At 40.0% G+C, this 17817-nt stretch overlaps 1 protein-coding gene across 2 annotated transcripts in view; it reads right to left on the bottom strand.

Annotated features, from left to right (window-relative positions):
* The window catches only part of LOC122059534 (peroxisome biogenesis protein 5-like), a 59348-nt gene extending 42798 nt beyond the window's left edge, over positions 1-16550 (bottom strand). For both annotated transcript variants that reach the window (XR_006134074.1, XM_042622371.1), the window contains exons 1-5: positions 16310-16550; positions 15150-15284; positions 14907-15072; positions 14292-14485; positions 13535-13789 (exon numbers count right to left, since the gene is read on the bottom strand). Coding sequence is in view for 1 of the 2 variants with exons in the window: in XM_042622371.1 (XP_042478305.1) it covers positions 13535-13789; positions 14292-14485; positions 14907-15072; positions 15150-15284; positions 16310-16429 (870 nt within the window). In the remaining variant the exon portion in view is untranslated. The remainder of the gene's footprint in view (positions 1-13534; positions 13790-14291; positions 14486-14906; positions 15073-15149; positions 15285-16309) is intronic.
* Between the last annotated feature and the right edge of the window lie 1267 nt (positions 16551-17817).

The following is a 17817-nucleotide window of genomic DNA, read 5'->3' as shown; positions in this document are numbered from 1 at the left end:
AAGATGGGGAACAAAAGTTCTGCTACTCAGATCTAGGCGGTAGTTTCAGGTAGCCGGCATTGCAGATTTTGTTTCTCACAATAGAATTAGATCTAGGGCAAGAAACTGTAAAGGTTTGGTCGTCCAGTGAGGGGTTATCTGTGGTTAAAATCTTAGGTCAAATAGACCATTTACAAGAGAGAAAAACCAATTTCAATGGGCTGCTGGAACAGAGCAGAAAATCAGAGAAGGAAGAGAAAAGAAGAAGAAGAAAATAGAAAGAGAAGAAAGGAGAGAGGGGGAGGGAGACAGCCACGCAGGGGGGGGGAGTTTCATAATCACTCTTTTCTTTTTCGTCAATAATCAACTCATTAATTCCTTGGTTACATGCATTACTTATACTAAATCAAAATAAAACTCAACTGAAAATTTCTACTTACCTAATAGCTGCCCTAAAATAACCTAAAATAAAAGAAAATAAATATTCTCAAATAAATAAAATCTTAGCATATTCTAATATTCTTGAATCCCAAATTAGTAACTTGAAGCCCAAATTGGATCTGGGTCTTGGTCCGGGTTCTGGAGCAGGCTTGGGTTGATCCATCGGAGTGCTACTGCATTAACTCCCCTGTTGTTTAGAAAAACTTGTCCATGAGTTTTATAGAAGGAGAGAATGAACACCACTCGATCAGCATCCTCAATCAATGGCTCCAATGGGGTAAAGATCTAGCACACCTCGGGATCAACGGTCACGATCTTCTGATGGTCGTCAACAAATGATATGACTTTGATCGGAATCGGATGGTAGGGCTTCACAAATGAGATCGAGTCATTGACCAGTTCTTCAGAAGCATCCTTCATTTGATCATTCAGTTCATCTTTAACATCAGCAGCAAAGCTTGTTGTAATGGCCTCTAGATGGGAAGCTTTAAGCACTTCTAGATTAGTTTGGAGAGCTTTCAAGGTTTCTTTATTCTGTTGGAGGGAGTTTGGTTCACGAGGCAGCGTCGTAGTATCATGAATAATGTGGCTTTGCTGTTTGTCTGGGTTCAGAATGAGTGTCTCTTTGGCATCAAGTCTTGTGGTAATGTTCTGGAGGATAACAGCTTGTGCTTCTTGTACAGCCTGGATAGCTTGGAGGGTTCTTAGATTTCTTCGCTCTGTTGAAGCAACCAAGTCCACTGTTCAAATGAGGGGGTGGCGTAAGCAACCATCGGGATGAACAAGTTGACAGCAAATTTGCTCTGATACCAGATAATGAGGGGCTGGTGGGCCCCAAGAGAAACAACCCAATTGGATGTGGGTCCACTTAAATATTCAACGACACAACCCAAAAATAGGATGGCAGAATTGTAAATATTTGGACTCTTGTAATAGGGTGGCAGACTTGTAAATAAAAAGGAATCTTAATGGATAAATAGAGGTTCAAGCAAATAATGGGATATAAAGGGAATTAGGAATTATTGTGAAGGGGTAAATTAGGAAGCAAAATAGAAAGAAAGGATAATGGGGGTTAAAGTCAAAATGTGAGGGCAATATGGGAATAAAGGGTTAATTTATTAAATAAGCAAAACAAGCCCACGACTCTTGTTGGGGACTGTCTTCTTCAACCTTCAGCTCAAACCAGAGGCGGAGGGACAAGGAGCCTTCAACGGGAAGATCAGCTTCGGTATTAGCCGATTGGATCTGAAATTTCAGGCATAAAATCAACATCCAGGACCTACAGATTCCACACAAGCAGCACCAAGAATAAGCATAAGATGGGGAACAAAAGTTCTGCTACTCAGATCTAGGCGGTAGTTTCAGGTAGCCTGCGTTGCAGATTTTGTTTCTCACAATAGAATTAGATCTAGGGCAAGAAACTGTAAAGGTTTGGTTGCCCAGTGAGGGGTTATCTACGGTTAAAATCTTAGGTCAAATAGACCATTCACAAGAGAGAAAAACCAGTTTCCATGGGCTGCTGGAACAGAGCAGAAAATCAGAAAAGGAAGAGAAAAGAAGAAGAAGAAGAAAATAGAAAGAGAAGAAAGGAGAGAGGGTGAGGGAGACAGCCACATTGGGGGGGGGGGGGGGAGTTTCACAATCACTCTTTTCTTTTTCTTCAATAATCAACTCATTAATTTCTTGGTTACACGCATTACTTATACTAAATCAAAATAAAATCTCAAATAGAAAATCCTAATTACTTCCTAAACTAAAGTCTAGTAAAATAGAAACAAAATAAAACTCAACTGAAAATTTCTACTTACCTAATAACTGCCCTAAAATAACCTAAAATAAAAGAAAATAAATATTATGAAATAAAATAAAACCTTAGCATATTCTAATATTCTTGAATCCCAAATTAGTAACTTGAAGACCAAATTCGATCTGGGTCTTGGTCCAGGTTCTGGGATAGGTCGATTCATCGTAGTGTTGCTGCATCACTTTAGGCTTGTGATTTCACCAAAATACTTGCCAACTATTGTCCAACTTTTCATTTTTGAGGGCCAAAAACCAAAATCCCATTGAGAAGTAATCATAATCTTAAAAATTTCGATGATATTTGTAAAATATTGATGATTTTCCTGGATAAATAGATTTCGGCATAAAAAGAGGCATTTATTCGTTATTTGGAATTATGAATACGATGACATGACAATAGCTTACAAGTCGGACATATTGTGGCCATAAAGGGGCAATTCGAGAAATTGAATAACTTTTTTCCCTAGGTAAAGGGGTGCGCTTGGTCCAACGATAAGGAACGAATGTTGCGACCTGGTGGTCAAGTGGTCGAAACAGCCTCAGCCTGTTGACATTCTCGGGGTAAGACTCTGTAGTTCTCACCCCTCGACCTCACACATCCAAGAGACTCGTGCACTAGGTACGCCTTTTTTCCCCTAATAATGTATTTCAATTAAAACTATCAAGATACTGCTATTAGAATAGAAAACTAAAATATGACCAAGGAGAGGGCTAAGTTTTGAATCCCCCACCCCACCCCCACCACCTAAAAAACGGAGGTAAACCATGAATTTCTCCAGTGGGATAGCATGAATTTTGTGGTGCAAAGGAGAAAAGAGGATTGAAATTCCAAAGAGAGTGGGATAAGAACATAGCCCTCTTATTGAAATAACTGTGGAGGTTTAGCACTGAGCTTAATAGTCCTTGTAGGATGGTTCTTGCACCTAAATGGGATTGTAATGTCAGACTAATTACCAGGGTAATCAGTCCCAGAAGGATCCATCATAAACTCCAATAAGACTTAGAATAGATCATATTCAACAGTAAGAACAGGTCTGAAAAATTCAGATTTTGGTTGAAACTTGCATTGTATCTCATCAAAATAGGGGCTCTGTTGGGGCTGAAATTTGGATGGAATGGAGATCTATATTGGAGAGAGCATCAAAATTTTGAACAAACCATGCTGTCTGGATCGAGAGAGATGTTGGTTGCATGGAAAAGAAACTTTTGGTGATTCTTCAAGAACTAAAGCTGGAAGCATTGGATGATGCTCAATTTTGGATCGAGAGGTCATCCCAAGGTCCTCAACAAACCCCTAAAATACTGCAACAATTAGAGATCTGGTATGGGAGATACACACTCAAAATCTCTTCCCGGGAAAACCCTGAAACTTGGATCGATAGAATTTGTGTGTCTTCTGATCAGCAATCTTTGAGGGCTACAATCTCACTTTAAACATTAGACAAAGAATAAAAATAAATAAATAAATAAAAAATAAATAAATAAACAAAAACAAAACAAAACACAAAACAAAACAAAACAAAACAAAACAAAAACAAAAAACAAAAAAAAAAAAAAAAAAAAAAAAAAAAAAAAAAAGAAGAAGATAAAGAAAAAAAGGAAAAGGATGAGAATCCTCTAGATTCCTTTGTCCCCTTAGTTGGGTTAAGGTCTGTCTTCCCAAAAAAGAAGGGGGTCTGGGTCTGAGACGCATCAAAGATGTCAACTATGCGGGAACTTTAAAGCTGATCTGGAAAGTGGTTTCCAAAAAGAAAAGCATTTGGGTGGATTGGGTCTATTCTTATATGCTCAAGCAGGATACTTTTTGGACAGTGCACATCTCCTCCAATGCCTCCTACGTGTGGCGCAAGATCATCTCCCTCATAACCATTGCTTCTAGATCTATTTCCTCTCATATTGGGGGCGGCTCCTCTACCTATCTTTAGCTAGACACATGGCATCCTATGGGGATCCTCTCCCATGTCCAGTGCCCGCAGCATCTACAGCTCTGGGCTCCCAAAGCATGCTAAGGTTGCAAACATATTATCTTCAGGATCATGGACTCCTCCTACCCCTTCTATTCAGATTGCTGAAATATGGAATACCTTGCATGTCCTCCCAACAGCTAGTCAAACGAGAAATGATACAATTACTTGGATCCACTCCTCAAATGGGCTCTTTAGTGCTAAGGCTGCATAGGAATTTGTCAGATCCCATGGGCCTTCGCCCCCTTGGCACATACTTATCTAGTTCAAGCATCATATTCCTAGGCAAAGCTTCACGGCTTGGAGAGTTTTTTCGAATTGCCTCCCTACGCAAGCTTTCCTCATCCAAGGAAGGATCCCAATCTCCCCGGTTTGCTATCTATGCGGTTTTGAGCACAATGACATAGAGCATCTCTTCTTTGCTTGCCCTGTCTCCTCTTCTCTTCTATTTGGAAATTCATCCTCTCCAAATGCTGGCCGTCTAACAGAAGAATTCTTCCTTTGCATAGGGAGTGGATCTGGATAGATATGACATTCCAAGGGAAGACCATTTGTGACTTTGTGGCAAGCTTTCCTTCTCTGCTTTTATTAATCAAATTTGAATGGAGAGAAATCATAGGAAATGGACCTCCAACTCTCAGCCTCTTAGAAAGATTTGGAGCTCCATATCCTTTGATGTTAAAGTTAGATCTCAAAAGTTGTGATGGAGGGCCTGTAGAGAAAGGGAAGAAAACCCTGAACGAACTCAGAGTTGTAGGGGAGAAGAAGAGAATAGCACAAAGAGGGGGAAAGGGGTCACATGTCTTGCACCATACCTGGTACTAAAACCTTCAATTCAATTCATCATTCAAAATCTGTTTAATACCTTGGGTTACATGCCTTTATATAATAAACTGAATTTAAAATTTGCCTAATTAAAATCTAAAACTGAAATTAGCAACTTCCAATTACTTCCTAAATTCTAACTAACGAAATTAGAAACAAAATAAACTCAAACTGGTAACTCCCTACTTGACTAAGAACTACCCAAAAATAAAAGATTACATATCTTCCCAAATAAAATAACTCATTATTTCCTAAATAAAGTAAATCCTAAGATATTCTACTAATCCCAAAAAAATCAAATCAGATCCGGTTCGTCTCGGCTGAGATTACCCGAAGGGTCAACCCGATTCAGCCTCAATTCTGCATCAACTCCCCCGATGTTAAGAAAAACTCGTCCATGAGTTTTAAAGAAGGAGAAGATCAGGACCACTCGATCAACATCCACGATCACTGGCTTTAATAGGGCTATAATCCAACACATCGTGCTTTCACCTGTCCTGATGGTCACCAACGAATGATATGACTTTGATTGGAATCTGACGTTGGGGTTTCACAACTGAAAGTCGACAATCAATCAGTTCTTCAAATGCAACCTTAATCAGACCGTTAAGTTCATCTTGATCGTCACGTCTAATGTCAACCGGCTTGTCTACCACTAACCCGTCCTCGATCATGTTGCACACCTTATCACAGAAGCATTTGGTACTTTCGGTAAGCTTTTGAATATATGATCGAAGTTTCCAAGATTCCAATCGAAGTTCCTTCATTCCATCATCAAATTTCTTCTTAAGTTCCTCAATAACAGTAATAAATTCAAGGGGGAAACGCCATCGGAGTAAAGGATTTCGTAGAAAATTTGCTCTGATACCACTTGATGGAGGGCCAGTAGAAAAAAGGAAGAAAACCCTGAACAAACTCAGAGTTTTAGGGGAGAAGAAAAGAATAGCACAAAGAGGTGGAAAGGGGTCACGTCTTGCACCATACCTAGTACTAAAACCTTCAATTCAATTCATCATTCAAAATCTATTTAATACTTTGGGTTACATGCCTTTATATAATAAACTGAATTTAAAACTTGCCTAATTAAAATCTAAAACTAAAATTAGCAACTTCTAATTACTTCCTAAATTCTAACTAATGAAATTAGAAACAAAATAAACTCAAACTGCTAACTCCCTGATTGACTAAGAACTACCCAAAAATAAAAGATTACATATCTTCCCAAATAAAATAACTCATTATTTCCTAAATAAAGTAAATCCTAAGATATTCTACTAATCCCAAAAAAATCAAATCAGATCCGGTTCGTCTCGACTGAGATTGCCCGAAGGGTCAACCCGGTTCAGCCTCAATTCTGCATCAAATTGCTTCCACTTGTTCCTCATCCCCTAGAAATTGTCACATTATAGCTTCCTAGGAGCTCTCTAGCTCTGTGCTCAAAATCCTAGATTCTTCTTGAGATCTGGGATTTTTTTTTACCTCTTTTTTTTTCTTCTCCCTCCCCTTATTTGGGGTTTGTATGTATCTTCTTCTCCTTTGGTAATGAATTATTTATTCACCCAAAAGAAGAAAAAAAATAAGATGATGAGAATCGATGGAGCAAGAAAGGGGGATAGGGGATGGCTATCTCAGCTTGGGTCTCTCACCCTCAACTATCTCAGTTGATTAACAAACCTTTCTCAGGTCTAAGTAGTAAGGATGGCTCACAAAAAATTTCATTAATCAATCCATTGCTTTGTGTTACAGCAATGCCTCTTTATATAGTAGAGGTTAGGGACTCAATTTCATAGAAAGATCTGAAATAGGAAACAAATGGAAAATAGAAACTAGACTTCTCTATTGCTAAAACTAAAAGGTTGGAGACTAAGAAACAATAAACATAGAAATAAACGACCTTTCTAGAGACTAAATCTGAATTTTAACTACTTGTTAGCAAAGAAACTATAAAAAGGAAACCCAAAAAAGACCAAATCACTATTCATGTCAACAGTAATTTCTGGTTTTGGGTTGGCTTGATAGGCCAACATTGGGGCTGACTGGTTTGGTTTGATGGAATCAACAAGCCCCTTCTTTTGCAAGCTCGATCCACATCAGATTGCAGATGAATGGGAAACGAGATAGACTGGTTTCTCAGAAGCAGCCTGAGGAAGAGTATAACGGCAGCTAACTCTACTTTCAAGCAGCACATCAGAATTGATGTTGGGGATGGATCCATAACTTCTTGTAGAAGGACCAACGAACAATAGTTTCCTGATATTCCACTGGGAGATTCTTTCTCTTAGATAGTTGAGAAACAGCCAGGAAGAATATGCCCTCGTTGCTGAATAACTGTTTTGCATAGCCTCATGGCTCCCTTGTCCCCTATCCGGATCTGAAAGATTGGGAGCTCAATCAAATGTTCCAGCTTCTTCAACTGTTGAAAAGGAAAACAACTTATGAAGACCAAGATACAACAGTATGGAGCCTGTCTAGTACTGGAACCTTCCTGTCAAGGAAATGCATATATTGTGTTGAAGGAAGAAAATACTTCCACGTTTAACCCCCCCCCAGCCAAAAACAAATTTTTTGGGTCAAGGGTGTCTCTAAAAAGACACAATTCTTCTTTCCCCGGCCATAAGGATACAATTTTCATCAGTGATCATTTGATGTTAAGACGTTTTGGTGGCCCAATGTCTGTCTTTACCTTTTTTCTAATTCTGTAACGGTGTAACCCACTTGTCCTTATACCGATCCGATGTCCATTACACTTCAAGGTCTGGGATGGAACACTGGAAGATCAATGTAAATTGCACAATTACCAAGATTCTTGCCTCAAATGCTGTTGAGCTGAAAAGGTCAACTGTTTGTGAGGAGAGGAAGAAATTCTGTTTTCCATACCAGCTGCAATTGCTGTAGGTTTTAGGCTTGAAAAGGAACGTCACAGCTTTTGAGAATTCCTCGGCCAAGCACTCCATCAACCATTCTCGCATTCCCGCTGCCCATTCCGATTTCTGCTGCCTTCTTGAAACCAGAGTCCTTGAGTCCAATGCCTCCTAATTGCTGCCTCTATCGCTCCTTCCTGGTCCTTCCTCTCTAACTACTCCCACTCCCCTAATGGTCGCATTTGGGTCCTTTGGAACCCTTCCATCCTCTATGTCTCTACGGTTTCCTCTACTTTCCAGTCCATCCACCTCACCATCTCCGATCCCTTCGGAGTCAATAAATTTTCTTCTCCATCATCTATGCCTTGAATCGCTCCACTGAAAGGCCCTCCTTGTGGTTGTATCTCCGCTCCTTTGCCCCTCTTACAGTTCTCTCCCTTGAGGGCTTGTAGGAGACTTTAATGTTCGGTTTGGCCATGAAAAATCAGGAGGCGACTCAATTGCTCCCACCTCCGTTGAAGCTTTCAATGATTGTCTGAAGGATATAGGCATAAATGATCTCCGATGGTCTGGTACTAAGCTTACTTGGCACAACCGTCCCAATGGTCATGATAGAGTTGCCTATAAACTTGACAGGGTCCATGTCAATGAAGCTTGGCTGTCCTCCTTCCCCTCCTCCCATGCCACCTTTGATCTTTCAGGCATCTTTGACCACAATCCCATCTCCCTCCATGTTCGGCCGTTCATCTACTTTGACCCCAAGCCTTTCAAATTCTTCGACATAAGGTCCTCTCACTAAGATTTCCTATCCATAGTCCGGGATGCTTTGGCCATTCTTGTGCAATCTTCTCCCTCTCCCCTCCTTACCTTTGCCAAGAAGCTCAAAAATGTCAAATTTGCTCTCAAGTCCTGGAACTCCTCTTCCTTTGGGAACATCTCTTCACGAGTCTCCGTCTGTAAAGACAAGCTTGAGTCTATTCAATTCAGATCTTCATAACCCGGCCCTTGCTGAGGAGGAAAAAGCTCTCCCTTCATCTTTCCTCCCTCATTGCTCAAGAAAAGAGCTTTCTCAGCCAGAAATATAGAATTAAATGGTTGGAACTTGGGATTCAAACTTCGCTTTCTTCCATAGGTCCATGAAATCTAGAGCTATGTTGAATCTATTCCTCTACTCATCTCCCGCAATGGCTCCACCCTCTCCAACACTAATGATATCAAATCTGGAGTTATCACCTATTCTTCTAAGAACTTTCACCTTTCCCCTCTTCCCTCTCAGCCTCTCATCCCTCCTGGATTGATCGACAAATTTATCCTGGACCATATTCTCCCCTCTTTCCTCCATCCACTCTAATCCATACATTTTGGCTACCATCCACTCCCACAAAGCCAACAAAGCTCTTGGGCCTAATGGCTTTACCATAGGCTTCTTCTCTTCCTATTAGTAGATTATTAGCCCATATCCGCAACTTTTTCTTTAATCTCAATCAAATCACACCTTCCTCTGTCTCATCCCTAAGAAAGAAGATGCTTCCTCCATAAATGATTTTAGACACATCTCCCTCTGGAATCTCCTTTACAAGTTCATCGCTTAAATTTGGCCAATAATCATCAGCTGGTTATTGACTCTTTAGTCAGTGCAAACTAATCAACCTTTATAGATGGAAGAAGCATTGCTAACAACATTATCTTATGCCATGAGATTGTCAGAGGCCTTGATCGGAAAGCTCATTCCCCCCTGCATTTTTTAAGATAAATATTTATAAAGCTCGACTCCATCAAATGGAACTCATTTCCAAAGTCCTGGTCCACATGTCTTTTCCTCCCTCTTTTGTCCGCTAGATCCATTCTTGCGTCTCCTCCCACCGCTTCTCTGTTCTAGTCAATAGGAGCCCGCCGGCTACTTTTCCTCCTTGGCTAGTATTAGACAAGGTTGTCCCCTCTCCCCCCTTCTGTTCTCTTGGCCCTTGAAGTGCTCTCCAGTTCTATTCAATCTTCCACTAACTTGCACCTTATCACCACCATCCCAAATGCAAAACCCTCCTCCTGTTCCGATGACCTCAATCCTCATGATCTTCTCCAATGTTGATCCTTTTTCCATCTCAACCATCATGTCGACCCTCCTCTTTGAAGGCCTCTCAGAACTCCATATCAACCTCCTTAAATCCCACATTTTCTTCTATGGTGTCCTTGATGCCTCCAAAGCCCACCTCCTTGAGCTTATTGGCTTCTCATTAGGCTCTCTTCTAGTAAAGTACCTTGGGCTGCCCCTCATCTCTGCTAGGCTTACTACCCACCATTGTACCCTCTTACTAGACCTCATGAAGAAAAGAATTCTTTGGAATGGCAAGCTTCTCTCTTATATAGGTCAGTTGGAGCTCATTAGATTTGTGCTCCAATCTATGTACCTTTACTGGTCCGGAATATTTGCCCTTCCTCATTTCACTATAAAAGCTATCGAATCCCTTCTTAGCTCCTTCCTTTGGAAAGGAGTGGACTTTGCAAAGTTTCTCCACCCTCTAAGATGGGCTTCTGTATGCCTTCACAAATCCAAAGCAGGTCTGGGCTCAAAAGAATGAAAGAGGAGAACTCTGCGAACATCCTCAAGATCGTGTCCAAACAAAACAGTAGCTGGGTCTTTTGGGTTCACTCCTACCTCCTTAAAACTAATTCCATGTGGTTTTTCCCCACTCCCTCTAACTCCTCTTGGGTCCAGACCAAGATTCTCAACCTCAGGAACTCTGCTCTTGGCTCCATTTCCTCCCTTATTGGTGATGGCACCAAGACCTCCTTATGACTCGACCCTTGGCACCCCTCTAGTGTTCTCTCCTTTGTTAGTCCCAGAACCATCAACTCCTCCTTCTTATAGATGCCATTGTTGCCTCAATCATTTCGAATTGTGTCTGGTCCCCCTCTGTTCCCCCCTAATGTAATATTGGATCACAAGTGATCCTCATCTCAAGTAGGATCTGAAATTCTGACTGAATAGAGAAGATGTCCTCCAATAGGCTTGGTTCTAGCTCTCAAACACTCTCTCACTGCAAACAAATAAAAGGAAAATAAGAAAAGAAAGAGAATTCGATGGAAGGTTGAGAAGGGGGAAGAAGAACTAGTGAATAGGCATATCACCCTCAGGTTTAGACATCTCACCTAGCTGCATCCCACAGCACAACAGCATAAGCCATCTTTTTTTTTTATTATTATTAATAAATTCGTGTTCAATGTTGTAGCCCCTTACAAACTTATAAAGAAGACTCAAAAACTAAAAAGGAAAGGCTTAACCCAATCCCTAACTAACTAAGAAACTTAAACTGACTAGAAAACTGAAATAACAAAGAAAATAGACTCAAAATGGGACTCTAACTAAACTAATGAATTAAATCTCGTTTTCCTACTTTCTACCCATATTTTAGGCCCATTAAAGTAGCACATTACAAAGAAAACCATGGGATAAAAGGCCCAACACATACATAACCCAACCCAAGGCTTATTCGTAATAAAATAAGCCCATTAAGTGACGTATCTGCATCACCCCCCCGTTAGCCGATATCTAGGCTGCCCGACCTATTCCCCTTGGTCATCATGGAATCGATGATAAAATTCTTTGGCTTCCCTCTTCCTTAAGCAAGTTTTTCTTCCCCCTTTGCCTAGAATTTTGTTAGATTCAAGGATCCCCCTATTTTTTAGGACATGGTTGTCTAGATAAGCCACATTCTCCACCATAGCTTTGCTGTCTGGCGAGCCCTCTCTAACAGCCTTCCCACCCAGTATTTTCTCATCTACCGATACATCCAAGTCCCCCCTCCTATTGTCTTTGATGGAATGGTATTGAAGATATTGACCATCTCTGCCCCCCTTCTCCTCTACTATCTGGAAGAGGGTCCTTAAAAGTTGTTGGTCTACTAGTAAACGAGCTCTTCCTCGAAACAAATAGTGTATCTGGGTTGACATGACTTTTGGTGGATCTTCCATTTATGAAGTTGCGGGAAAGCTTGCATTTTGTGCCTCCATCAACCACATCTAGATGGAGTGAAATCTTCATAGATGGGCAGCCAAATCTAGATCTTTTGACAAGATTTGGAATGTCATCTACTTTGATGTTGGCTCTAAACTTGCTTCCCTTCCCCAACGTAGTGTTAAGGAATTTCCAAGGAACAGGCTTATTGTCATCTACCGGGGTTCTTTCTTCTACTATCATTCTTTCTCCCTCTCCCCCCTGAAGGCTCCCCCTCCCCCCTTGTGCTAGCTTTGTTCCCCCTTTGGATTTGTGATTTTCTTCTCTCCTTCCCTTGGGTTTGTCCCCTTTCCTTTGGTTGCCTAATTGCCCCCCCCCCAAATTATCCTCCCCTTGTATAGCTTCTTTCTCCAGGTAATGAATTATTTATTTATCCAAAAAAAAAACCTTTTAAACTACCACAGAAAAATAGTTTAGAAATATGGAAATATTATCTTGCATGTAGATAAAAAAATTAAAATCTATAACTGCTTACAACTACAGTAACTATCTCAAAATTAAGGTTAATCTAGTAAACACAAGGGTAACTAATATAACACAAGTAAATACATTTTATAGAAAATATTAGTAAGATATTAGTATGAATACAGTCAATACACACAATATATTTGATTTATTATGTGTACTATTTATAAGAAAAAATACAATTAAAAGTGCAAAAGAAATTTATATTAAAAAAAAAAAATTTTAAACAACAACAACAACAACAAAACTTAATGAACAAGATGCAAATACATATGTTCATAGATGCTTTCTCATCAATTTTGAGCCTAAAACATCCAATTATGCAAACACATTGTAATGACACCATGAGCCGAAACATAGGCTACCCAGGCAGCTCCTTATTGACCAAGGTACGCCATATAAAGAGAGGAATAGATGGGTAAGGGTAACCGGTTCATGTTTTTAATGATTTATTTCCTTCCATGGTTTTAAATATAAAGTGGAAAGGGGGCTTATTTGTAAAGTGATATCTTCTTTCCTTTCAGTTTAAATATCAAAAGGGAGCAGCTTATGTTTATGTAACAAACTTTTCCTTACAAGTTGTAACTATGTGTATATGAAGAAATAAATCCTGGTTAGGGTTTTGCTGAAGAAAGTAGCCAGAGAGCCAACTGAATTTCTTATTTTTCCCCTTTATGCCGGATGACAACGTAGCAGCAAGGACAACAGGTATACTCCCATACTCCCTCCCTCTTCCTCCATTTCCTCCTCTTCTGCTTCTGCAGTGATGTCGATGCTGCTGCTGCAATCTTCTTCTGTAGTGGCTGCTACTGCTGGTACTTTATTCTTCTTACCCCTACTTCTCTTCCATCCCTTTTTTCCTCTAGGTCTTCCATTTTTTCTTCCCCCGCCCCGCCCCGCCCCGCCCCGGGTTTTCTCCCCATTTTCCTAAGTTTGTTTTTGGGGACTATGGGTATGCCATCTTGACAATATGCAAACTGGATGCCTTGGCCCCCTGAGAAACACCTAGTCACTTTGACACCCACATGTAGAGTTTAACATTCACAAGATCTCCATACAAAATTCCTGACTAATATTTCCTTAAAAGTTTTCACTCCATATCAAACTCAGAATAAAATAATATTGACCACAAAGTTACCGATTTTTGGAGGACTGAAATTACCAATGAACACAAAATTGCCAACCTGCTCAAATTCAGAGGCCCAACCATTAGCACCGTGTTGTTGTTCAAAGGAGTGTGCCCAGGCTTCAGGATTACCATGTGCTGCTCTGTACTGGCCGTATTCAGAAACCCAGCCATTTACCGCATGAGGAACACCAGGTCTTATGCTGCGTTGGGACTCGTTCCAATACTCTTCCAACTCCTGGAATCTCACTGGTAGAGGACCCTTAGCCCGGAGATCATTATCAATATCTAACGAATGAAGCAGCGCGTTTATCTGAGAAGGTAAACAGTCCAAATGAACTCAAGAAGTGTTAAACTTATTCTGTAGGCAACCAGACAATCTTTTGTTAAGGAAAATAGAGATGAAAATCAAAGCAAGGACAAATGAAACCTCAGCCCAAAACCAAAAACAGAAACATTGCAGTAGACATAACTCCAAAGGCCCAACCACAAACTCGGAGCACAAAAGAAACAAAACCAACACCACAATTCCCTAGCCCCCCATCTTGCAGTGACCAGTAATAAAAGGAAACCTAGCAACCCCACAGTACCAGACACTAACACCACCATAAAATATAAAAAAGTGGACCTCCTCCAGTCCCAACCCCTTAAGAGAAAAAAAAGTAAGCACCCAGGAGAGAACAAGAAACAAATGTCTATGGCAACATCTAAAGAAGGATCACAACTCCAATGGAAAAATAAGCAAAAAAAAAATTAAGATTGATGATAAATAAAGTTCCCTGGGAATGACACTTAGTTAAGCTTCGCTGCCAAACCTGAGCATTGATAAAATCTACGCTCTTATCTGCAAAGAAATGTCGTGCCATTATGCTGCTACGATCACGTATGCATTGTTTGTCACCTTCAGACAATCCCAAAACTGGAAGTGACACTGGATGAAAAGGAAGACCAGCACGGCCACTCTCCACAAAAGAGTGCAAAAAACTAGACAAGACCCTCTGTGGTGGCCCTGAAAGGAGAACAACAAAGATGTTACACCAAGTATCAGCTTCCAACATTTACATACATTCTCTAGCAGGGGAATTTGCAAAATTTTCAATTTACAGTAACAAATAGCAAGTAAAACAAAGATTTATAAGAAGGTACTGTAGTTCAAGGATAAATTGAATCGACTTGAATTGCTAACAACTCACACAAGGGATTACGAAATGGCAGATAAAACCAAGAAACCCAATTGAGTAAACCAGGAAGAAACAAATTCTGCCACAAACACACATTTAATGGAAAGAAATTAAAAAAAGAAGCTTATTCTCGATCCCAGGCTTGTCCACTCTATGACTGCCAGATACTCTCTTAAATTAAGATGCTTTAGTAACTGTGAACCTCAAGCAATTAGTTCCAAATCTCAAGGCAAAGCTTTGCACCCTTACCATCCCAGGTGGGTTGAAGCTGAGAACTAGCACCATGGTCATAAATCTGACCAAATTCAGCCATTTGGGGATGACTTTCTCTTCCTGTAGCAGGAGGAGGAAGTGGAGCATTATGAATCTCATCCCAGGCATTTGCAAAAGCGAAGCTGCGAATGAATTCTGTGCCCTGAAGCAGGTGAATATGATTAAATAGTGTCAAGAGACCCACAAAAAAAGCTTTCCAAGAAAGAAATGAGATCATACCTGAGCATCAGGGTGTCCATATTGTTGAGGATCATATTCGGATCCAGGGAGTGTTGCTACATGATCGTTGCTCCCAGGATACAATGGAGTATCTGGACCTGTTATTGTAGTACGAGGAAGCTCCTTAACTATTTCCTGTTCAGACAATAAAAGATATGAGAGTAAAATGTATACAGTTGCTAATTAAAATTAAAACAAGTAAATAAGTTTGCTGCAGGCCATGGCAGTTGGAGGTGCGGGTTATCTTTTTCTTTTATCTCTTTTTTTTTTTTTTTCCCTCTCTCCACCCTAATGGGATGTGGTGGGTGCTAAAAGAAAGCTACACGGAAATGGCCCAAAAATAAAAAGCAATATTAAGCATGCCTCGCTCAATTACTTAAAACAACCTCTAACGCTTTCATGAGTAACTTCCAAACCCAATCGAAAGAAGCAAGGATATTGTACTGCAGTTTGTCACAGATTTTTTTACAAAAAAAAAATGTAATGGTTTGAGAAAAACGGCATGCAGCTGATAATTGTCAATAAAGGAACCTTTCGAAAGTTGAACTTCTTGTGCACAAGAGATAGCAATGGACGAGTTAGATGTCTGGGATCCAATAACAATAATTCCTTTTTTTTCTCTCTCTCTCTCTCTTTTTGGGGGTGGGGGGAGAAAAAATAATCAATAAACCATTGAAGCAGAAGCATATAGCGATAAGACAAGTCTGCACTTCTAATCTATGGTTGAAGGTGCCACTGAATTAGAGGGAAGATGCAACTGGGTCCTGAACACAGAACCCCAGACCGCGCAAAACGAACTGGACGTCTATATTTCTCGTGGTCGTATTGAGTATTGACGTGATTCGGATAAACATAGGTAGCTGAGTCTACGTCTAATGACTGCCGAAACAGAGGAGCCCCGGTGGAAGGACTGCTACAATTTCGTGCACTCAAAACCCGAATCAAGACAAGCCATAATTCAAAAGGAATTTGGGGAAGAATTAACAAAAGAATTCGTTCTTTTCCTTTATTATTAATTTTTTTCTAAATAAACTCGGGGGCACGGAGTAATTATCTTCGGCCATATAAAATTGGATGGAACTAATAGTCGAGGAAGAAGAGATCAAGAGAAAAAGGATTTTTTTTTTTTTCTTCTTTCTCTTCTTTCTCTTCTTTCCTACCTTTGGATTTGAAGAGGGACCCAGCAAGGTGTTCGTGAGGGCAGCAAGAGGATTTGAAGAAGAGGAAGAGCCCGGAACAGCGCAAGCCGCCCCTCCCGTAATCAGGTCTCTCATCGCCATGTCCAACCTTGCTGCTACTTGATTCTTTCCCTTCCTTCCAACTTCGACGAGACAGACCCTTCTCTCTTTCTCTTGGTCTCGCGGCTCTCGCCTTCGCTGCTTATTTTTTTAATGAAATGAAAATATAAAAAACAAACTAAATCTTTTCTTCTTCTTTCTTTATAGACTCTACCTATTATTTTCTTTTCTTTTCTTTTCTTTTTTTTTTTTTTTTTTTTTTGGTAAGAAAAAAGAAACAAAACAAACAAACTTAAACAACAACCGATAAAATGTCCAACATATCTTTTTTTGGTGCAGAAATGTCCATCATATCCAACACCTAGGGCCGTTTGATAACGTTTCTGTCGTTTCTGTTTTAAGAAACAGCAGAAACATAAATTTTCGTTTTTAGAAACAGAAATGAAATTGAAGGTGTTTGATATGTTATATTTTTAGAAGTCGATGATAACCAGTGAAAGAATTGCCACAAGTCGTTTCCAGAAACGGCGAAACAAGTTCCTGGGTCGTTTCTTGAATCATAAATAAGTAAAAATTTCTATTTCTATTTCTAAAAATAAGTGAAACGGAACAGTTTTATCAAACGTTTTTTGCTCTGTTTCTGCTGTTTCTGAAAATAGAAACAACAGAAACGCATTTCTTGAAACGTTATCAAACGAACCCCTAAAAAATATCCTAATTCTAGACTTCTCAGCAAATGCCAAACGCCTTCGTAAAATATATGCGCTGGTCAACTTCTACCAAAATCTACCCAAGAAAAAAAAAAACCTGCATCAATAAATTAAAAAACTGTTTTAATAAACAAACCGATATTAAATAAAACTTGAAACAACCCCATGGGCACGTGCCTGTTTCTAACATGGATTTACAACCAGCGCTCTTTGGGCTTCGTCTACACCATGTCTTCTGCACCAACAAAATCCACGCCTACAGAAGCGAACTGATTTTGGGTTATAGGATAAGAGAGGCCCAACCAGATAGGGTATCTTATCAGAAAAGAAAGCCGAGGGTGCCAGTCTCAAGCCCGACCAAGCTAGAAAAACATCTTGGGTTCAAACCCAACTCGATTAACATTCGTCTTTCGTTTCCAGGTGCTATCCGACTGGCGATCAACCATGATCGACCGATAGGTCGACAAGTTTAAAGCAATTTTGAGCCCATTTGAAGATAAATGTCTCATTAACTTGTCTAAGATCCGTTCAACCTAATTAAAGATTAGTATCTAAATAATTATTTATAAACGGGACCATTCCTAGGCTATAAAGACCAATTACTTAGAACGACGCGGTCATGGTGTGAAGTTCTAATCTAGGGAAGCCTGATTTGACACCCCTATGTCCAGCCTTTACAAGCAAAGTGATCAAAATCCCCCTTGCGCATTAACACCACAT

The sequence above is a fragment of the Macadamia integrifolia genome, chromosome 13 (genome assembly GCF_013358625.1).
Source record: "Macadamia integrifolia cultivar HAES 741 chromosome 13, SCU_Mint_v3, whole genome shotgun sequence".
In the NCBI taxonomy this organism is placed as follows: domain Eukaryota; kingdom Viridiplantae; phylum Streptophyta; class Magnoliopsida; order Proteales; family Proteaceae; genus Macadamia; species Macadamia integrifolia.
Note: the sequence above shows the minus strand (reverse complement) of the source record. Positions and strands in the feature narration are given on the sequence as shown.